The sequence below is a fragment of the Danio rerio genome, chromosome 17 (genome assembly GCF_052040795.2).
Source record: "Danio rerio strain M-AB ecotype USA chromosome 17, GRCz13ab, whole genome shotgun sequence".
Classification (NCBI taxonomy): domain Eukaryota; kingdom Metazoa; phylum Chordata; class Actinopteri; order Cypriniformes; family Danionidae; genus Danio; species Danio rerio.
This window is the reverse complement of record NC_141037.1, coordinates 30,574,991-30,599,287: the sequence shown is the minus strand read 5'-3', so window position 1 is coordinate 30,599,287 and position 24,297 is coordinate 30,574,991. Positions and strand designations below refer to the sequence as shown.

Here is a 24,297-nt window from a genome sequence, read left to right as displayed (position 1 = left end):
ACTATTCAGGCAGAATCTGCCTTTGCTTTGATTTGCTCACCAAAGTCTCTGCATTGTCAGGTGATCGGGTGTGTACATTTAAAAATCGGATGAATTTACACCATTCGGTTGAAACCCTTATTTCAGTTAGATTTTAACAATCAAACAAACAAAAGTTTACATTAAATTTAAAATCTCAAAACCATCCCCATCGTTCTCCTTCTCTTCTCAGAAGGGATGGTGGGCCAGATCAAAGGTTACCACGGGCCAACTTTGGCCTGCGAGCTCTTGTTTGGGCATCACTGCACTAGACTATTTGATAATACTGTTTCTCTGGATGTACTACGTATGGAGTACCTAGTATGTTTTTTTTCTAAAAGATCTGACAAATTTTTTTTAAAGAAAGTTTATTTATTGTGACTAAATTGGTTTTTATATGAAATATAATTATTTTTTAAATTCTCTGTTAAACAAAATTTGTATTGTGTTGTCTAAAAATGAATAATTTATATGGAAAAAGACTTTAAATTACATTTATATTTGAAATTAGGAACAAATGCTATTACATGTTTACAGAAACAACGTTTTCCTAGCCTTAAACTACAGTGACTTAGAGTTTTGTTGTTGTTGTACAAAATAATATTTTTTTTTTAATTTTAAAATAGGTAGAAAAAATTCTAGACCTTCATAGAATAAAATAAATATCCATGGAATCAAGATCAAATCCAGAGAAAATGATCCTTTTTAAAGATTAAGGTCAAGTTGGTTTTATATTGGCACATTCAGACTTTCTCCTTAATTATATAATTTCAGAAAAGTATTCATTGCAAACTCTAAACAGTGAAATCATATTAGCCGTCAATGACTATGAAAGTACAACAATGTTCAGTCAATTAGATGGTGGTAATTTTGGTTTGACGTCATGCCTACAGTATATGTGATTTCAGTCCGAAAATTCAAAGTTCTATGGTAAACTTTGGAGCTGTCACTGAACGAATGTGAGAGTATAAAACCATCTTTACCTCATTATTTTAAAGTGATCTCTTTTTCTCACATGACTGTATATAACCAGGGGTGGACTTAACCAATAAGCATGATAGGTGACCGCTTCTGAGGGCCCCCAAATAAATACTTATAACTATAAATTATACCTATAAATTATATATAACATAATTTTGTCATATTTTAAATGAGGGTCTAAAAATTTACATCTGAGCAAATGTATCCCCCACCCTCAGTCACAGAGGAGTCAAGCAGTCAAATTAGGTATAGATTTAGTTTTTAAAACAAAATAATTTATATATTATTTTTAGTTGTGAATTCATTTTTTTAAAAAGTTAAAACGTTTTACAAGATGCTTTACATATTGTTATTATTTTGCATTAAGACAAAAGCTAGAAAAGGAGTGATTGAGTGATTTAAGAATAAAACTGCAAAATAAATCAATGAAAAATAAATTAAAATAGAAAGGGTGCATTTCAGAACTTTTGGGCCCCATGGCTGGAATTGCTTAGGGCCCCCAATTCACTTAATCCGCCCCTGTAAATAACACACAGAGTGACAATACATTCATCTGCTCTGCCAAAACTGCTTCAGATATCAATTGTTAAACATCTTTAAATAAATAGATCGCGCGCTAAAAGCAAGAAAGCATTTCACTTCTCAAATTGTGGGTTTTGAGTTTGTCCAGGTCAGCAGCTTTCTGTCCTGTTCGTTTCCACAGACAGAAGCAGCAACAGTCAGTCAGCCTGCAGTGCCACACTTTGCGCCCAAACAAGCTCCACCCTCCGCGAGTTACCAGCTCATGAATATTTAACCCGAGCGTCATGAGAAAGAGCGTCACATAAAAGGATACAGGTGAGGTCACGGCGGCGGCGGCGGCAGTCAGACACACGCACAGCTGGACAGTGGACGGTCTTGTGTCAACACTCAAGACAAATAAAGGAAAAAACCTTGGAACGGTTTTCAATTCCTTCAATACACAAAAGAGGAACTAGGGTTGCTTCAAGTATAAAAGAGGACTGCAAGAACAACGACAACATGTTCACTTGGGTAAATAAGGAACAGGGTGGAAGGAACAAGGAGGGCGACATGTTTCAAACAGTGACCGAAGGACTTCAGAGTCTTTACACTAAAAAGCTGCTGCCTCTGGAGGAAACCTACCTCTTCCATGACTTTCACTCACCGGCGCTGGAGGAGGCGGACTTCCAGAGCAAACCCATGGTCCTGCTGGTCGGACAGTATTCCACTGGGAAGACCACTTTCATAAGGTAAAACAACTGCTTTGGCTGAGTGGTGTGTGAAAGTCAACTTTTGAAGGCTTCACCATATTTTAAATATTTTATAACATTCTTATTAGTTATTTTATTTCATAGGAGCATACTGTACACGTGTGAGTTTCAGTACAGTCAGCTCTTTGTGGTTCTGGAAACCTTGGTGGGGACGGAGGGTGTGTAAAAACTGCGTATATGCCAGCTCCCATAGTCCATTCATCCATGAAGAGATTCAGAATGCTGGAGTGTATGAAAGTAACTCGTAAAAGCATCATTATCCTTCTTATTGACTTTTTGCTGTAGGTCAAAACCTTCTAGCTTTGATGTATGTGATGTTGCTCATGAGGTCCTGCTATTTAAAGTGATGAATGAATAAGAAAGCCCAATAGATCTGTGTCATGTTAAGCTTCTTTCAAACTGGAACTGGTTTATAACTAAGCTCTTCGTAATGTTAGGTCATGTACAAGGAAATAATGAATGCTTAAAGGGATTTTCATGCAAAAAATAATTTACTGTTCATTTATTCACCCTCAGGCCATGCAAGAGATGAACTGAAGTTGACTTTTTGTTCTTTAGAAGAAAATTAAAGTTATTAGCTGAAACCGTGGTTCTTGGTGATTTTCTAAAATGCCAGTCAATGATTGGTATGGACTGGTATAAGATTCTGACAGTGTGATAACCTTTCATGAAAATATCACGGTTTTACTGTTTCACAATATTCTGATTAGTTCTTTTAAAATGTCTGGGTAAAAAACAACAACAACCTTTATTCCACTGAACACAATATTTTTTTAAGAAACATTTAAAATATTTTAGCTTTGTTATTTTGAACATGTCTGGCTAAACAATTGAAATAAATCACTGACTAGTTTCAAAAGCGTCATTACATTACATTTCATTACAACTTGAAAAAGCATTTTTTTGGATGCCTTTCTTTTTTTTGAATATAAAGTAAAGTTTTATTCAGGTTTTTGCATGCTTATATGTTGGTGTATAAGTGAGTTGTTTTTCAAACAATTCCTGAATCGTGAGCTGACCAGTAGCTGGGAGTCTGGGACATTATAAAAAACTTAACGTAAAAAAAAAAAGCTTAATGTGCTTTAATATACCTAAACATCAACAAGAGAAACCTAAGTTTTTGTCAAATTGTACTTTTAATTTACACCAACTATTGTAAAAAGAAGCAGTCCCATTTCCATAGATAAAGTGAAAAACATCACATTAAGCGTTTTCTCCCCCATTAAAGTCTATTATGAGGAAAAAGCATAACGTGGCTTAATGTACCTCAACAACAAGTGGGGAAAATCAATTTTCTATCAAATTTTACTTGTGATTAACTCTAACTTTGATTTTTATGGACAGCCTTTTTAACATTTGGTTTCCCTCAGTTGTTGTGAAGGTATGTTAAGCCTTTTCTTATTATACACTTTAATGGGGAGAAAACACTTAACGTGATATTGATCACTTTATCTGTGGAATTAGGGCTCACTCTTTTAAACAATACAAACAATTTGGGTTTTCCATGTCAGTGTTGAGGTACATTAAGCCACGTTAAGCTGTTTCCTTATAATGGACTTAAAACGCATAACGTGACAATTTTCACTCACTAAAATTAGAGCTCATCCTTTTAACATCCTATCAGTAAGTGTTGCTCTAAAAAACTTAATGAAAAAGTCATAAGAAACACTGAAAAAACAAACAAACTTGCATATACCCTAGAAACGGTATAAAAGAAAATATTTGCAGTTTTAAAACCTTGACTTTTCCAAAGCTCTGTAAACCTTGAAACCGGTTATTGTTCCATGCCTAGGTAATGGGTGTGCGTAGTAAGAAAAAAAAATACAGGCAAAACAATATCAGCACCTCAGCCTGTTAGGTAATAATAATATTAATATTGTTTAGACTCTTGTTTGGACTGATCGTTATGCTTTATAAGACCTTGATTTATTGTCATTGTTTTGTTTCTGCATGTAGATGTTTTCTAGACTTTCGTGGTACTGGTAACAAGTGACTTGTATGTTATTAAACCACAAAGTACCATCATTTTTAGCTAAAATCATCTTTAATTTTCTGCTGCTGCTGCAAAAAGTCACCTACCTTTTGGATGGCCTGTGGGTGAGTAAATTGACAGCAAATTTTTCACTATTAGCACTTTAAAATAGATTTCAGTCATGCTGTCTCCAAAAAATGTAGGATCTTCTGCATTACACGTGCACTAAGAAAAACTGAACCATATTTAACCATGACTGTAATCAGATTAATAGTTCCCTTATGTTTAGGTTAGATTTTAACAACAAGCCATGTGTGTTTCTTTGCCTGGAAACCTTTGACACTTTCTCATCCTCTGGCAGGATGTGGTAGGGATTGTTGCATTTGAAGGAAGTTTAAAGAAGAGTGAGACTGATGAATAGGTCTGTTTTCGCAATTGACTGAGCTTCAGGTGCCACTGTTTAGCTTTAATCTTTCAGAATCTTTTACATTTATCGATTTGCATTGTTTTTCATCCTAAAGCTGTGTAGGTAGCAGTTACTCCATTCTTTTATTCTCAAGCAACAGAGACATTTTTTGGTTGTCATGTGCTGTCACATGATCATTCTGCTCCAGTTCACTAAGTAGTGGAGTGTTAATACCTAACCTCTCCATCCTGCAGGTATCTTCTGGAGCAGGATTTTCCAGGGATGAGAATTGGCCCCGAACCAACAACAGATGGATTCATTGCTGTCATGTACAACGATAATGAGGGGGTGGTTCCTGGAAATGCCTTGGTTGTGGACCCCAAGAAACCTTTCCGCAAACTCAATTCATTCGGAAATTCATTTTTAAACAGGTAAGTGGCAAGAGACGCATTTTAGAGTTATTTTTTTATGTGTTTTTTACGTGTGCATTTATTCATTTACATGACATGTTGTGCCAGAGTTAACTATTAAGGTAATTTGCATCTGTAGCCCCAGAGCAGGATGTTGTTACATAATTATCAATATTCAATTACAAATAATACAATACACACACATTATCAAGTCATAGTCAATGAGAAATACAAATCAATGATTGTATATTAGAATAACGTTTAAAGTTTGTGACTGTAACATCACCAGAGTAATTGACGTTTCATTCCAACGTGGTGACCCCTGTTAAAGGTGGAAAAAGCAGAAGAAAATCAATGATTACATATTAGATTTTAAGTTTTAAAGTTTGTGACAATGAAACATTTGCCAGATTAATTGATGGGTCATTCCACCGTGGTGACCCCTAATAAAGCAGGAAATAAGCCCAAGAAAAGTGAGTCAGTGAGTTTTGTGACTAGTAGTCAAGTGTCTAAAGCAAAGCAATACTTGTAGGCTCCTTGCTTGTTCAGATGAAAGACCTTTTTGTAGATTTAAAGAGTGAGTTCACACCAATACAAACACCCATAAAACTAAAACAAGACTTCTGTTCCTCTATTAAAAATCCATACCACATTCATTTTGATGCTTTGTAAGATTCATTAAAAGATTGTTTTAATAATATTAAGTTAAAATTGAGTGGTTAATGCATGTCTTGTAAATCACATGATTGCTTTTCACCATCAAGCCATAACTATTCCATTCTATACTTTTGTATGCATATTGCTTTAAAATGCTGGATAGAAACTCTAAGATGTAAATAAATTGTAAAATTCACAGTCTGAATGATAAATATTTTTAACATATTTCTTGGTTTTCAGTAGTCTATAACACCTCTAAGAGCTAATTTATTTGATAACAGCATACTAGTGTTCACCAGATGTTCTGTCAAGGTTGAGCCAGGAGAACGTTTGTTAGACATCATGTCATGTTGCAGGGAAATCTCGGATGTGGGCACATTTTCTTACTTACAGCAGTCTGTAACGGATGTCCCTCTTGCCCGGGCGGTTGCCAAAACAAGGCTTTTCCATTATCTAGCTCTGACAGTGGCATAGGATAAGAAGGAAATCTTTCTGGAATGACACAAGTTCAGTTCAAGGTTTACAATATAACTATAAAAAGACTAAACTCAATTATGTCACAACGCTTTGTAGTTTTGCACTTATGTCATCTCCGTCCCATTAGCTTAACGTGTTTTTCAACACAGCTCATCCTTTTCTTTCTTTTATCCCACGCTGCCTGCATTTCTATTCCAGGCAAAAATCTTTTCTCTGAAATCGTGTAAAGGGTCTCGGCCATTTCTTCTTTTAGATTACTGTAGGTGCAGCACAAGTTTTACTGTTTAATTTTAGTATCTAGACAGTTAGACAAAGGGTTTTTTTCCTGTTTGCTGGATATTTATGTGGAGGGGAAATAGTGTAAGTACTTCTTTGACAGTGACCACTATAGAGGTCAAAGGCACACTTTACAGAGAACATCTCCTCTTGTCCAGAGGAACCTCAAAACAATGCCCTCTGTTTCCTATGGACCTCGTTGTGCGTCATGTGATGGCATGTTTGGATACAGCAGTTTTTTTTCACAATTTTTTTTTTTTTTAAGTACTGGCTTTTTGAATAAAGTGCATATGAAATTTTCTTGAAAATGAAACTTGGTGAAATGCCACTTCCTCTTTTTCTCGGTTTGTCATTCAGCTTTGCAGCTGACAGGTGATGTTTGTACGGAGATGTTGCAATTTCCTATGAGCTTTTATTAAAAAAAAAAAGTAAGATCCTCAAACTCTCTTGAGACTGTGTTGAAATCCAAAACATGACAATAATATTCCCTCACACTAAAGATTTGTAGATGTAATATTAAATGATAGATTTAGCCTTTTTAAATAAGAGTTAATTGAATGTCTGAGACATGAATTAATTTTCATTTTGACTGTTATGTAATGTAATAACATGCTGCTTTGGAATGATAATGATTAGGAAATATGCTATACAAATGAGCTTGAACTGAACACATTCCTAAAGTTGTTGCCCTGAGGTGGTGGAATAGTTTATCACTGTTATTAACAACACATTACCTGATCTACATCCAACAACATTTTACTCGTGTGCATGTAACATATTTCTGTGCTCAGATATTGTTACAGTGAAATTATTTCCCTTTCTTGCATTAGAAGAAATTAGAAATACTATTGAGGAATATACAGACGTCCAGATGGCATTGACACTGCTGAAAGTTAAATTTTACATGAATGTGTAAACACGTGCTGCACTCTTTTCTTTTAATAGCTAAATATCCTCTCAGCAGTGAGGAAACAACAGTTAAGAAAGCATCTAATCTTATGAATGGTGAAATGGATATGAGTTTATATCTCACAATTATAATTTGCGTGGTAATTTAAAACAGATAGAATACAAGTTAAGGTTACGTTAAGACTAATATAATTCTTCTTACTGTAAAGTGCCACTTTACACTCCACATATGATACAAAAACATGTCTGTACGAGCTCTGCAATTCATTGGCATCATATCGACAGATAAAATATAATGTTTACATAGACATAATGTTTTCAAATGATGTTTTATAGACAACATTGAGCTAAATTTATGACTATATTTTGAACAAATCCCTCATCACAGTTTAGTTCCAATCCTAATTAATCACAAGTCCTTCAGTCTTGTTCGATAACTACAGATATGTGTGTTGAAGCAGAGTTACTAAACTCTGCAGGCTCTCCAGAAGCAGGATTTACTGCTTCATTCTTACTGCAACATGATTTACTGTAAATGTGGCATTTTAGATTTTACTGGGAAAAATGACTTGAGTCCTTCACATAACTGGTTCTACAGGTTTTTTAAGAAGCCGGGGAAGGTCACGTGTCTAAATCTTATAATCTGATCACATATTGGCACTAAAATTGAGTTATGCTAAATTCCTGCATATATTATATTATATTATATTATATTATATTATATTATATTATATTATATTATATTATATTATATTATATTATATTATATTATATTATTAGTCACACATATTCGTATATTGTCAATGGATTTGACAACAATAAGTGTTTTGAATAGATACAATGATTATTTGTTTATTAACATTTGTCTTCGTCTACACACTAAATAAATCTGTGTTTGGAAATGTTCTCCCTTACAGAAAACTCTGTCCTGTTTAATCTGAACAAAAAACTGCATTGTAGTCTTGACCTTCATTGTCACTGCTACAGTATCCCATTTAAAACAATTTTAGACCTGATTCTTGTCAAAGAAATGCAGTTTTATCTCTCAATGTCTCCGATTAAATAAATCAGCAGACAAATGTAGTGATACTACCAGAGTTTCCTTCGTTAACATGAGGTGATAAACTGTCCATCTGTCCTGCTAGGTTTATCTGTTCACAAATGCCCAACCAAGTTCTGCAGAGCATCAGCATCATCGACACACCCGGGATCTTATCTGGCGAAAAGCAGCGCATAAGCAGAGGTCAGTAGCTACAGTGTTTACTTTACGAGAGTATGACCTTTCAGACCCAGTCCGTCCTTTATTGTGTGACAAAGACAAAGCCTGGGAGTTACTGTATGTACAGACTCAGTCACATGACCATCATGCACATGCAGTAGGATATCAAAATGATGTCCTATATGATTTCCTATGACTGTTCTTCTCTAACAGTCATCTCAACTTTTCCCTCAAAGATGTTTATTAGAGAATAGCCGGTTGTTTAGATAAAACTAGCCCTGTTGATTATGCCACTTGACCAACACAGCATGGACTCCGCTGTTTAGCCTTGGCGAAATCCTCCAGCCTGGAGTCTCTGTGTCCACTTCCCATTGAAAATAGATTTAGGCTGGTCCACTCCCTGGAGAACCGATGCTCTTGTTTCCAGTGTGGACAATCATAATGCCGTAGTCATTAGTTTTCATTTCAGTCACCAGATCTGGCCTGTTTCATCGTAAATTTCCTCTCTCGTTTCCGTCCCTGTCTCCCATTACATGACATGACACCAGCAGACACGCTGGTCAGCATTTCTCGCCTTTTTTTTTTTTCGCTCATTTCGCTAGCATGAGTTGAGCTCTCCAAATGCACTGTGGGCTTTACATCAGCACTCTGGTACCTCAGCATGTAACTAGTCTTACAAGATCATCAATTAACAAAATAAGAGTTGTTGGGTTTTTTAAATATGATAAAGCTGAGCAGTTTTGAGACATGACCACGTTGTTTGTGCTGTGCAGTTGTTATCTTTGAAGATGCACAGCGGCAGATCTACATACACAGAGGGTCTGCAGACTGTAGATTAGGCCTGGTGGCAGAGCGGGAGAATAGTGTATGGACGCAGGTTTGATGGTGAGGGATACGACACATGGGCGTTCCACATCTGTTCCTGCTTTAGTTCTTCTCAGCTGAGGTTGCATTCCTCTTATGTTAGCGACTCAGACATATCTCATAATGCACCACTGCATTCACGCATCAATATTTGGTTTTTAAATATCAAAATTGATACATGCACACTATTTTGTGGTGCTTGCTTTGTATTTTGATTCAAGTTTTATTTTTCTAGATTTGTATGTAGGCTTTCTGGTATACAGTAGGATTGATTAAATAATTATTGCAAGAAGTTGATGACTTGGGGCATTAATTTAGCCATTTTTTTAATATAATTTGTTATTTGTTGTATTTTTAAAAAAATAAAAAAGTTAAATATTTTAAAAGAAATGGTACCTATTATGGGACCCAATATAAAAAAATGTAAACAACTAAAATATATTTGATAAAGGAAAAGTCTTTTAATTCTCTCTTCTAGGTTGCCTTACATGGAACAGCATTAATGGTTCTCACAGTTTAAGCACTGAGCTCCTCCTTTGTAAAATCTTGGCAGAGCTTTTTGTAAAATTTTTATAGCCATGTGTAATCCATGCCATTGTCGTCGGAGCAACGTAATTTCCTCTGGACTGTTTGGTGGTTGGTTAAGCTTTATCTCATTGCTTTAAAATCTGAACTTATACCAGCACATTCGATGGGCTTTTAGTGTGAATGAGGACTAATATTGCGTCCCTGTTTCTGCATGGTCATTGATCTGTGCACTGATACAGCTAGAAAGCTGATGGTTGCTTCCTTCTCTTTTGTTTCTCCAGCAACAGAAACAAAGGTGTAAACATTATTTATGCATGAAGAACAGTTTAGCCTCATATTTTCCAGTTGTCAGATACCAATTTTAAACAATTTTGTGTACTGTATTTATATTTTTTTTATTAAAAAAATGTTGGTCTAAAATCTCTGGATTTAGTTTTATTTACTATTAATATTTATCTTATTATGTTTATTGATAAAATAAATATAAAATAAAAAATATATAATTATTTTCTTTTCATATATAATGGTGGCTTGAGAGCTAACATATTGTTATACTACATAAACAGTATTCTTCTTCTGTCTTTTAAGTCTTTTTGTAAACTATTTTAAGAAGGCATCTCCTCCTAGACTGTCCATACTACACAACCACCAAACTGACTACAAACCTATATCTTTTTCAACTTATCCGATTTGCGCTTTTCTGAAAACTGATCCGGAAAACTCAGAAACGTCCTATTGACTTAACATTTGACTAACCTTTGTGACCTCATAACTTTCGCCAGACTGTCATGACCTAAAGTTGAGCCCATTTAACTCCGACTACCAGTCTGCCAATCAATGATCTTTCAACTTACTAGCCACACCCTAGCAACCACTTACAGCACCCTAGCAACCGTCCCAATGACTTCCATTAGAAAAAAACTGCCATTGACTTTACATTGGACATACTAACAACATTTTAACACCTTAACAATTGCCTAGAACATCCTAGCAACACCTTAGCAATCACTGAGAACATTTCAGCAACTGCCTAAACACCTTAGCAAATGAACTTATCCAGCACATTTTTACGCAGCCGATGCCCTTCCAGCCACAACCAATCTCTGGCAAACATCCACACACACATTCACACACACTACGGACAATTTAGCCCACCCAATTCACCTGTACCGCATGTCTTTGGACTGTGGGGGAAAACGGAGCACCCGGAGGAAACCCACGCGAACGCAGGGAGAACATGCAAAACAGCGACCCAGCGACCTTCTTGCTGTGAGGCGACAGCACTACCTACTGCACCACTGCATCGCCCACCTAGTACATGTTAAGACATATGTAGATATCTATGCCAACTGTTTCAAACTAAAACTACTTCAGTTATTTAAATTTTTTAACTACTTCAAACGTTCATACTGGACTTTCTCAAGCCACCATAAACTTTATCTACAAACTTTACTTTTCTAGTTTAATTTTATATTTTATACTTTTTATAAGTGACCATTACCAAACATCAAAGAACTATAAGCATATGAAAATACTGTTGAAGTATTAACATACATGACAAATGTATGTGTCAAATAAATATTTTGGATGATATTTTGGAACCCGATATGATACTATTGTTTATCACAATTGTTTTACTATTTGTATGCTGTACACCTAAACACTTTTCTCTAACACTGTATAACAGTATATATTATTGTCATCCTAATCCTATTCTACTGATTCTAATTCTATATTCTTCTATTTTGGCATCACAGGCTATGATTTCTCCGAGGTTCTGCGCTGGTTTGGAGAGCGAGTGGACCGCATCATTCTCCTTTTCGATGCCCATAAGCTAGACATATCTGATGAGTTTTCTGAAGCCATACGAGCTTTCCGTGGCCAGGATGACAAAATCCGTGTGGTGCTGAACAAGGCCGATCAGGTGGACACTCAGCAGCTGATGCGGGTTTACGGAGCCCTGATGTGGTCACTGGGGAAAGTGATCAACACTCCAGAGGTGGTGAGGGTTTATCTGGGCTCTTTCTGGGCAAAACCTCTCCAAAATGCAGAAAACCGGCGCCTGTTCGAAGCCGAAACACAAGATCTCTTCAGGGATATCCAGGGTCTGCCCCGCAACGCTGCCCTGCGCAAGCTGAATGACCTGATTAAACGAGCTCGTCTTGCTAAGGTTGGTGGTCCAAACAGGAGATGCTTTTAATGTAGTAGTTGACACAGATTTGAAGGACACATGGACACATATGTTTGCACTTTTAGATTTGGTAAACACCATTTATATTGTTTATATTGTCATAATTAACTTTTATTATATATTTTATGCTAAATTACAGTATTTATATAGTTTACAATGTAAATACTGTTTTTTTTTGCACTTTTTTATTTGGAAAGGATAGTGGAGTACAGACGGGAAAGCATTGGGAGTAGAGAGAGGGGAACGATGTGAATAGGACCTCGAGCCGGGAATCGAACTCGTGTCACCCTGAGCACTGATGCTATATGTTGGCACACTTAATCACTAGGCTATTGCCGCCGACAATATAGTTTATTGTTAAAGTGTTTAGTTATTACATTTGTCTATAATAACTAATTCATTAACTAGTTGCACAGATTTTTTTATTTTATGTTTATTGTGAACACTCAATTGAGTAGTCGTACAACATTTCAAGGTACATTTGAATCTCAATATGTGACCTTGAGTGATATACAATCGACGTACATTATTGTCAGGTGTACTAACTGTACATTGTGCTCAAATTTTATTAAATTATAGAAAGAAAAATATCCTAAAAATAATAATAAAAATTAAAGCACTATTTACATCCAGGGGGAGAATGCATGTCATGATATAATTCCTTACAGAATAATCTAAAATGACCATCTTCATTATACACATGGTAATAACATACAATACAATAGAAATATACAGTTGAAGTCAGAATTATTAGCTCCCCTTCAATTTTTTTTTTTTTTTTAATATTTCCCAAATGATGTTTAACAGAGCAAGGACATTTTCACAGTATATCTGATAATCTTTTTTCTTCTGGAGAAAGTCTTATTTGTTTTATTTCTGCTAGAATAAAAGCAGTTTTTAATTTTAAAAAAACATTTAATGTAAAAATGATTAGCCCCTTTAAGCTATATTTTTTTGAATAGTCTACAGAACAAACCATCGTTTCACAATAATTGCCTAATTACCCTAACCTGCCTAGTAAACACAATTAGCCTAGTTAAGCCTTTAAATGTCACTTTAAGCTGTATAGAAGTGTCTTGAAAAATATCTGGTAAAATATTATTTACTGTCATCATGGCAAAGATCAAATAAATCAGTTATTAGAGATGAGTTATTAAAACTATTATGTTAAGAAATGTGTTGGAAAAATCTGCTCTCCGTTAAACAGAAATTGGGGAAAAAAATAAACAGGGTGCTAATAATTCTGACTTCAACTGTATATATAACCATATACGTATACACACATTAGCATGTATCAGTTGAGCATCTTCTATTTGTTTATTGCAAGAAAATCAGGTCTTCTAACTAAAATATATTCAACCCCTTTTCTTCCATTTTCCCAGAAATATATCCTTCTTTAAATTAACTACAGAAGTGATTTTTTCCATTGTATAGATCTCAATAGTTGCATCTATGCAATTATTTAAGGTTTGTTACTCTTGCTGTGTGTGATTACTTTTTTTACTGGCAGCCATGAGAGCAGGCATCAGGAATTCATTGTTTGCTGTTACTAAATCTGGATTTGCACAGCCAAAATATAATAACTTACTTTGTATAGGTATATCTCTTTTTAAATATGTGTTCAAGAGCCTTCTGTATTTCCCTCCAATATTCTTGAATATACAGTACATATGTTCCCAAAATAAATAAAAATGGTTTGCTTTGTTAATTCCACAGATTTTTAATGTTTACTTAATTTCTCTATTATCAATATATATATATATATATATATATATATATATATATATATATATATATATATATATATATATATATATATATATATATATATATATATATATATATATATATTTATTTATATATTTTTTTTATTTATTTATTTTTGTCGGCGTCAATTGCCTAGTTGTTAGTGTGTCGACTCAGCACTGAGGTACTCATGGCGACCCGAGTTTGATTCCCGGCTAGAGGTTCTTTGCCAATCCTTCCCCAATCCTGTCTGTAAAACCTCCACTGTCCAATCCAAATAAAGGTGAAAACCTCTAAAAATATATAAATATATAAAAAATATAAATATATATTAGTTTTTTTTTTTTTTTTTTTGTCCCAAACTGGACTCCAAAATGATTGTAATATTTGCTGGCTTTAAGTTTATTAGTCAAATCAACATGTTAACTTGGTAAAAAAAGGAAGAAGAGTTTAAGATTTTAGGTATAATTTGTCAGACATAATACAATATACTTCTCAAATTCCCTAGCAAGAATAGGAATTTAACAAAGATATTTTTGCTCGATCAACATTAAATATGCACAAAAGCCATCTACCACTTCAGAACTGCCAAAACTGATCTGTGAACATCTGAAACCTTTGATTATATTGCAAAGGACAATACACCTTTTCTTATTTGTTTCGCGTTCTATTCTACTGTTCCTTTAATAGCAAGTGAAAGAATAACTTAACTTTTTGGTTATCAATATGCAATCTATTATTAATAAATGAATACTTTTTAATTTAACATTTTTAATACTTTTTTTTTTTGCTGATCCAAAAAAACCGAACTCATCCATGACTGACAAAACAAACATAATTTGATAAGAACTTTGTGATGTGTTTAACTATGCATGTGCATATTATGTGTAATAACTTGCTGCTAGAAACCTTCCAGCACTGCTGCTCATTGTCTGTTATTTAGTCTTGTGTTTGACCTTAGTGCATCCGCTATTGTTTTTGGCTGACTGCATTATTTGAACTTACACACTGTGCCACATGAGCCTTGTTCAACACAACCTGGTTGCGTCTTGCTCTTAAATCTGGACGCTATAAACAATTCACTCATGGAACCATGACAGAAAGTGCGTCTTATCTCTTCCGCAATATTTTCCAAACACGGCCAGCAAACAGGAATCCTGCAGCCCCGTGCATGCCTTCCTGTAACGCTTAAGCCATGTGAGGCAGTTAAAGGCTCTCTCCATCTCCTGGAAAAGCCCAGAAAAGTCCCTTTCCGTGGTACAAAGGAATGTGTGTAATGTGCTTGAGCAGAGCACGGCCCTTATTTTTCCTAACCTCTCCACCCCACTTAGTCTTGCCACTCGTCATGTTTACGCCTTTCCTGTGCTCCTCCAGCCGCCAATCATCCTTAAGAGGAATAAACATGGCTTAAAAGGGAAAAAAGTCTAGGCTTAATTTGGATCTCTTGTGGTGCGCTTCCTCTTTATTGAGGAAAATGCTTGTGTAAATACAGACACTTTTGAATTACTACATTTGATCCGTAACCTAATGAAGAACAAAAGAGTAGTTTATAGTAACATTGTCAACATCTTAATAATAAAGAATAAAAAACAAAAAGGCCATCAACCTTTCGTTTTTTTGCGAGCCCCGGGGGTGATTTCTTTATATTAAAGACACAGCAGTAGCGTCAAATGCAGCACATTGATTTTATGGCACCAGGTAAAAAATGTTGACCTTTACGGCACTCACGTACATTAAAAATAAATAAAGGCCACAACTGAACATGGAGGATGGTCTCTAAGTGGCATCCTCCAAAATAAAATGATAAACAGACTTGGGCCTATTGGTGTGTGTGTGTGTGTGTGTGTGTGTGTGTGTGTGTGCTGTTGTTTGCAAGAATTGTATATCTAAAACCACCTCAGAGAATATTGGGGGTCGCGAGTCACTGGCATTGTTATTTTGGGAGTCGCGGGCTGAAAAGTTATGTTAAACCATAAGATGGTCTATAAACCTGATATTTACATATAAGGATTGTGCAAAAAAATTTAGGTCTAAATTTAGTATATATATATATATATACACACACTCACACACACACACACAGACACACACACACACACACACACACACACACACACACACACACACACACACACACACACACACTCACAATATACACGCAGTATATGGAAATATTTTTTTATCAATTAATTATTTAAAAATAATAATTATTATTTCATTACTAATATTATAAATTCTAATGTTATAATAATAATATAAAAAAGATAATAATTATAATTAATAAATTATTTTTTGCTATTAAAATTTAAAGTCCAGTTTTTTAGTTTAGTTTCTCTGAAAGTTTAATTTCCAATAACTACTTTTATAATTCCTGATAAAGAATTATTAACATTTCAAGAAATGTCATTTAAAAAAACTTTTTTTTTTGCTAAATTCATTTTCAGACAACACAATATTAATGTTGTAGTTCCAGAAGTGTTACAAAATCAATATTTGGTTGGAATATTGACCCAAATATCCAATTACAACAAATGAAAACTTATTGTTGTGATCATTTGCTATTTTCTAAACAAAAGTGCCCTAAATGGTTTTTAATGTTTAAAAACAGAAAATCAGAAATTATGAGGACATTTGAGAATAAAACTGATATTAGGATTTTATTCAAACCCATATCTAATAAGCCCACAGAATAGTCTCTTACTGTAGTTTTTTTTTTTTATCCATAGCTCTGTGTGGATATGTACATGTCAACATGTTAAGAAAAATGGGCCTTTATTTACAGTACACATTAACCTCACCCTTATGAATATACCGACTGTAATCTGTTGTGTGTGTCATAGGTGCATGCCTACATCATCAGCTACCTGAAGAAGGAAATGCCTTCCCTGTTCGGGAAAGAAAAGAAAAAGGAAGAACTGATTGCCCATCTGCCTGAGATCTACCAGATACTGCAGAGGGAACACCACATCTCACCTGGAGACTTCCCTAATGTCATTAAAATGCAGGTAAGACTTAGCTTGTGTCTACAGAGCACATCAATACTAGATGTCATGTTATGGCTTCTGCATGTTTTTATTTAGAGCAGGGGTGTCCAAGCTCAGTCCTGGAGGGCTGGTGTCCTGCAGATTTTAGCTCCAGTTTGCCTCAAAACACTTGCAAGGATGTTTCTAGAAAGCCTAGTAAGAGCTTGATTAGGAAGCCTAGGTGTGTCTAATTGGGGTTGGAACTAAACTTTGCAGGAGGTTGGCCATCCAGGACAGAGTTTGGGCATCCCTGATTTAGAGGGACAGTTTATATAGTTGTTCCTGCATGAATCATATTTCCAACACTGCAGGTTTGTAGATTTGAGAAATGCATGTTGTGAAGTCCCTGACTTCCCAGCTTTAACTTTGATCTGGTCCTGCCTGAGGATGTTTGCCCAGCATGATTCTCAGTATAGACTCCAGAACCTCATTAAAATGTAAAGTATATTCAGTTAAAACTGACATATAATTGAAAACAAGATGCCAATAAAGCACTGTAATAAGCTTTTGCAGGTTTCTAAGATTAACATCTTCCATCTGGTCTTTTGCATTTAATTAACATTCAAGTACGCAGTGTTTTATTTGATAAGAAGAGACAGCAGGGGCTTTATAGGATTCTGAAACCCCGGTGGCCATTGAATGAACTGCAGCTAGCATTTGCTCACATAACATGCAATAGACTGAATGTGATTTAGTGTTAGATATAGTTCTCTTTTTTTCCATTTATTTATAGAAAATAAAGAACAGTTTGAAAAACCTTTGCAGTGATTTAGAGAGAACAAACATCCAGATGTTATCTGTGCTTTACAGTCCTGTTTCAGTACATAAGATGTACATACCATGTAAGATACTATGTACTATCATATTCATTACATAAACTGGAGAATAACTATGAACAATACTTAAACCTTAGCATAACACACGTACTTCCCTATATAAAATATATGCCACTAGTTTCCTTGGTAAGTACACCAGATGTGCATGTATGTGCATACACTTACAGTAAAATCAAGTGCAATCTGATTAAGAAGGATGTGCTGTGTTCTTTCCACTCAGTAATATAAACAGCACATACAGTCATACATACATATACATACATACACACACACACACACACACACACACACACACACACACACACATACATACATACATACATACATACATACACACACATACATACATACACACACATACATACATACACATACATACATACATACACATACACACACATATACACATACAGCCTCTAACTTAAATACCATTACCATTAATCGACTCACAATGAACATTCAGACCAGAACACTTCCAGGCAGCACTTGACTGGTAAAGGCCATGCTTTAAATAGACTGTGGCCTCAGCAAGCCACATTGATTCGCTCCAGAATTAGACATCATATCACTGAAATAAGCACTTCAGAACTTGGATGAGTCATGTTTTGGCTGTACTTTACAAATCAATGCCTCAGCCATGATCTCCAAACATGCATTATTAAACATAATAAAAAATGAAAACAGAATAGCCAGTGTGTTTCATCTATCGTTGATCTGACATGAAAATGTCTCCTTCTGTCACCTACTAATGCAGGAGCAACTGCAACACTACGACTTCAGCAAGTTTCCTTCTATGAAGGTGAAACTGATTGAATCTGTGGACAGAATGTTGTCCACCAAGATCTCCTACCTGATGAACATGATCCGAGAGGAAGAAAGCAAACAGCCGCCTCAGATGGTGAAGGGCGGAGCGTTTGAGGACTCATCTGATGGGCCTTTTGGCCACGGTTACGGTGAAGGGGTCAGTGCAGGAGCTGATACTGAGGACTGGATCGTGAGTCGTGACAAACATCGATACGATGAAATCTTCTACACACTGATGCCTGTCAACGGGAGGGTAACTGGCATCAACGCCAAGAAGGAGATGATGAATTCCCGCCTGCCCAACACTGTTCTGGGAAAGATCTGGAAGCTGGCGGATTGCGATAAGGACGGGATGCTGGACGATGAAGAGTTTGCTCTGGCTCAGCATCTTATTAAGATCAAACTGGAGGGATTTGAGCTCCCCATAGAGCTCCCCAATCACCTAGTGCCTCCATCACACAGGAAAAACCCCACTGCGGACATCCTGTACAACCACCAGGAGGACTGATCACCTTCACATCACTATATTCATCAGAAAGCTGCTGGCTTTCAATACTCAAGTCTTAACTCCTTCATTTAACCCTTTATAGGGCACTCATTAAAAAAAAACTGGAGTGTTACTTGGGGTTATTACAAGACTTTTGAACTTTTATGACTTATATAAAATAAATATTATGTAATTAAATATTACAACTGATGTCAAAGAAGTTACCATATATGGTTCTTCAACTGATAAAGGGTTAAAGGGAAGACATTGGTTGAACCATCTTTTGTGTTTGGCGATACTGTTGACTTATAATAGGTGTAAATGGAAGTGCACTAACACCTTGTGTATCCACATCCACATGACATATTTTTTGAAAGACACAATCAAATCAAATGTTTATTGGCTAATCTACAGCTTACAGATGTATATATTTATGTAGTTACTCCTAAATGAATGTTATTCCATCGTATGCTAGCAGATTGTGAATCTAGATGGCAGTAACAGTATATATTTTTATGCAGTGCTTCAACTTATGTCACGAATCTTACATTTCATAATAAATAACAATTGTGTAATACATAACAACAGCCAAAAAACAAAACAAACACTCACACTACGACAAAGGCACTGACAGTCGCATTCATCTCACTCATTCTGACACCGTGTAAAATAGACTTTTTTTTGGGCGCTGTTTACACCTGTTAAGCAGATCCAAAGTAGATGAGAGAGATTCCTGTTTGCACTTGCTGTTGCAGGTTTTTTTTGTGCATATTTGATTTACTCTACAAAAGTAATCAGTGTTCAGTCTGTTACACCTGTATTTAATGTTGTCCACTTGTGATTGACTTAAACCGCGTCTTAGCAGCAGCAGGAACAGAACCTTTGTGGGCATTTTTGATACAGGGAAACTGAAGTATTCAGCATTTCATTAAGCAAATTAAATTTAGTTTATTAATATTTTATTTTTTAAAACATGAGCACATTTTACACACTGGTTGTTTTCACACATTCTGTGCTATGTTTGAGATTGAATAACATGTTTGACACATTATTAGCAGCATTATACTAAACAACATTGAGTTTTGCCAAAGTTGTTTGTTGTCTATAATATTTTTGTCTGACTGACTGGATTGTAAAGAATATTTTTTTCTATAACAACAAGCATTTAAAGAAATATACGTCCATCTATATAAAAATAAATAATAATCTTGCAAAAATATTCAGTATTCAGAAGAGACACACATTTCTAAAATCATTGGGATTTGTTTTGAGAAACTGGAATCCTGTCTGCCAACTAGTTTCTTTGCATTTTTCTAAATAAAATTCCTTATTTTCTTAAAAAAAATATGTTTTAATAAAATATTTTAGATACTTATCTCCTCTCTATAAATCTCTATTCACACACACACTCTCACACACACACACACGCACGCACGCACGCACACACACACAATCAAAATAAATAGTGTTTATATTTCTGTGCAAAAAAACAATTCAATTGTATAATGAAATCAGTTTTCATTATGAACTCTTATGCTGTAAATACATTAATATTGATGAATGTTAAACACTGTGTCAGTTATAACCATATGTGCATTTTAACTAATACATGCAGATTGTTTTTGTCATCTCTGATGTAAATTACGTGTAACTCTTTGACACAAGGTCAGCTCTAATGGCTCGTCAACATTAAAGATCGTTGGTGTTTTTATGTTTGTGTGAAATTAGGATTACTGTAAAAAGTGATTGCAGCCGTTTTGTTAAAGTTTTCAAGACACTTAAGTGCATTAATATAGTTGTTTGATGGTGCTTTCTATACTTTAATGAGCCTTTGACGTATACATCACCTGCAGCCGTCTGTTAATGTATAAATCATTGTAAAAAAGATGAGAATTTTATACAGCCCTTTAAAGGAAATGAGGAAATGTAATAAAGTTTCTGTTATAAATCAGAATTCTTTCTCCATACATTTATTTTAAATTCTAAACTAGTACACATAAGAAACCTCACTATGTACATTTTAAAGAACCACATTTTTACTGTTTTTAACCCTTAATGGCTTAGAATGTGATTGCCAGGCCTGTTCCTAGATCAGCCAGTATAGAGGCTTGTGTTGCTGAATCGCAGTATAATTTCAACCTTTACCCCTTCAAGTAGCGCCGTGTCAGGTGAGTAAGAATTACCCTCCCTTTCAGTCCATTACAGCAGCGTCAAAGTTCAGTTCAGTTCAGTTCTTTAACACTGATCATTCTTCAAGAGGATTTAGCGGATTATTCTCAAATCATGAATTTCTTGCCTACGACGAAAGTTTGTTATTGGCACTGACTGTGTTTAGGAGGTGAGAAGAGAAGGGTAAGTCAATTCAGCTTTCTGTGCATCATAATCGTCATACATTTCTTTTGCAAACTTTTGTATTGGTTGGACGTGCAAATAACAGCATGGCTAAATCACCTAATCTGCTGCTGATATTATGTAAAAGCACAAAAAAAGAAGTTTATTCTGATTTGAACTGATGTGTGATATTAGAGTATAATTGCTTATATTTGTTTCAAACATGTCACTTTTACTACATTGTGAATAAAGATGAAAAGTAATATTTATCTGTATACAATAGTGCCATAATGACATTCTACAACGCTTTACAAACTCTAAAATAAGCTTAAAAAATGTTGGGTTGGTGTAAACCAATGTTGTCAAATATGGACCGACCCAATTGTTGGGTAAATCCATATTTGACCAAACACTGGGTTACAACCTATCGAGAAAGTTGGCCAGTTTACTAATAACATACAATCACATCAAGGTGTTCATTTGATGACCAATACAGTGATTGTGTTAATTCAGACCACTCAATCTGGAAATGCTAGGTATTTTTATGATGCTTTAAAATGCATCTATAAAGTCATATTTAAAGTTCATAATTACACTGTCAGCAGGACAGGCATGATTGCCCTGCTGCTTTCACTTCCTCTTAAATACCAGAGAATTGGGAAGATTTATAAACTGAAAATGACATATCTTGAGTCACATTTAGCTTTCACAATGAAATTTGCTTGCTACAATCCTTTTTTATTATAACCACCCAAAAGTTTTCAAAAATCCAAAGGCCTTGTCAGCTATGTGTGTGGTTTAATGTTTAAGCTCATGTTGGGCAGCTAAATGAACAAACCCTATGAATAAGAAATACAAGTATCCCTGAAACATTTCTATGTGCTGTTATCAGAAACTGACACAGTCATGGAAAAACGGGTAGATGGAGAGGAATCAGATGGCCGATTTCGAGAGCTTCAGGAGCAGCGGATGACGGTGCAGAAGAAGACCTACACAAAATGGATGAACAGCGTCTTCTCAAAGAGTGGGGTATGAACTGATCCTCAGGAAACAACAAACTAAAGCGTATCATGATCCACACAGAAATGATTTTGTGGTGGCTATAAATATATAAAAATCCACCATGTTTAATCAGTGATATCTGTTGCCGGTACAGCAATCTGTATGTACAAACATTCATGATTCGTGACTTGATATCACTATGACTTGATGATATCTAGTGTAATAAAATGTTGATCATGACTCCAGTCTTGTGACTGGCTTTAGCGTCTGATGTGACGTGCTCACTCCAGTTTATTGCCTTTAGATGTGAACCCTTGAACCCGGTTAAGGTCATACATTTTTTTTTTTAATTAGCATCCATTACAGTACAACTTATACATACACTTCCTGACAAAAGTCTTGTCGCCTATCAAAGATTTAGGAACAGGAAATAATAACTTGACTTCAAGTTGATCATTTGGTATCAGAAGTGGCTTATATGAAAGGCAAAGGCATCTAGATTACACTTATTTTACTAAAATAACATATGATCATGCCTTAATGTTTAATTATTTACTTAGGAGAGTAAGGTCTGACTTTGCTAAGACTTTTGTCTTGTCACTTAACAGAAATAATGTGAAGTAAAGAATATAAAGTCATGGTGCAGTGGAGAAAGAATGAATATTGTGTATGACTCCCATGAGCTTGGAGGTCTGCATCCATACATCTCTGCAATGACTAAAATAACTTATTAATAAAGTCATTTGGAATGGCAAAGAAAGCGTTCTTGCAGGACTCCCAGAGATCATCAAGATTATTTGGATTCATCTTCAATGCCTCCATCTTACCCCAGACATGCTCAATAATGTTCATATCTGGTGGCTGGGCTGGCTAATCCTGGAGCACCTTGATCTTCTTTGCTTTTAGAAACTTTGATGTGGAGGCTGAAGTATAAGAAGGAGCACTATCCTGCTGAAGATCTTGTCTTCTGTGGTTTGTAATGTAATGAGAAGCAAAGATGTCTTGATACCTCAGGCTCTACAAATCTCTAGCACACCCCCACACTGAATATAACCCCAAACCATGATTGTTCCTTCACCAAACTTGACTGAATTCTATGAGAATCTTGGGTCCATGCGGATTCCAATAGGTCTTCTGCAGCATTAGTGATGATTGGGATGCAGTTTAACAGATGATTCACGGGAAAAAATCTACCTTCTGCCACTTTTCCAAATGATTAACTAGAGGTCAAGTTATTATTTGTTGCTCTAACAATTGGGATCGAAGGCAGGACTTTTGTCCAGGTAGTGTACAGTTGAAGTCAGGAATATTAGCCCTCCTGATTCATTAGCCCCCTGTATATTTCCCCCCAGTTTTTGTTTAACAGAAAGATTTTTAAACACATTTCTAAATATAATAGTTTTAATAACTAACTGCTTTTAATGTAGCCAAAATAAAAGACATTCTCCAGAAGAAAAAATATTATAGGAAATACTGTGAAAAATCCTTTTCTCTGTTGAACATCATTTAGAAAATTAAAAAGAAAATTACAGGAGGGACAACAATTTTGACTTCAACTGTATACCTAACTTACAATAGACAGACAGTTAGCTTAGTTCACCAAACCGATATTAATTACAACACACTCTAAGACTGGGTTTGAGTATTGAGTAGAGACCGAGGAAGGAAGTGTCAGGTACACATAAAACTCGAAAGTTAATTTTTACACACCAGCTTTCCAGATCCACTCAGGAAAGGGAAAAGCACAACTGATAACTTGTCATTCACAGTCTTACATTAGCATCTCCAATATTAGATTTAGGAAGGAAACAGTACCGCCTTGAATGTCATCCCATACCGCTTTTTATATGAGATATTTCCACTGTATATCTTTACCAGTGGTTGTATAT

At 35.3% G+C, this 24,297-nt stretch overlaps 2 protein-coding genes and 1 long non-coding RNA gene across 8 annotated transcripts in view; 2 read left to right on the top strand and 1 right to left on the bottom strand.

The window, feature by feature from the left end:
• The first annotated feature begins 1,820 nt into the window (after positions 1-1,820).
• ehd4 (EH-domain containing 4) lies at positions 1,821-19,325 on the top strand. The gene is given in 6 exon segments (NM_001386837.2): positions 1,821-2,249; positions 4,903-5,079; positions 8,523-8,620; positions 11,746-12,158; positions 16,766-16,930; positions 18,539-19,325. Coding segments are annotated over 6 exon segments (1,641 nt in total). The 5' UTR covers positions 1,821-2,019; the 3' UTR covers positions 19,097-19,325.
• A 116-nt stretch (positions 19,326-19,441) lies between these two features.
• On the bottom strand, positions 19,442-21,679 carry LOC147839958 (uncharacterized). Its single transcript, XR_015513459.1, has 2 exons — positions 20,150-21,679; positions 19,442-20,066 (listed from the first exon to the last, which is right to left on the bottom strand). It is a non-coding gene; the product is annotated as an uncharacterized LOC147839958 (long non-coding RNA).
• Positions 21,227-24,297, top strand: part of sptbn5 (spectrin, beta, non-erythrocytic 5) — a 45,700-nt gene continuing 42,629 nt past the window's right edge. For 2 of the 6 annotated variants that reach the window (XM_087290640.1, XM_087290636.1), the window contains exons 1-2: positions 21,227-21,427; positions 22,299-22,435. In XM_087290640.1, the coding sequence (XP_087146766.1) occupies positions 22,313-22,435 (123 nt within the window). In that variant the 5' untranslated portion in view covers positions 21,227-21,427; positions 22,299-22,312. The remainder of the gene's footprint in view (positions 21,428-22,298; positions 22,436-24,297) is intronic. The other 4 variants (XM_087290641.1, XM_087290638.1, XM_087290639.1 and 1 more) reach the window with 3 other exon arrangements.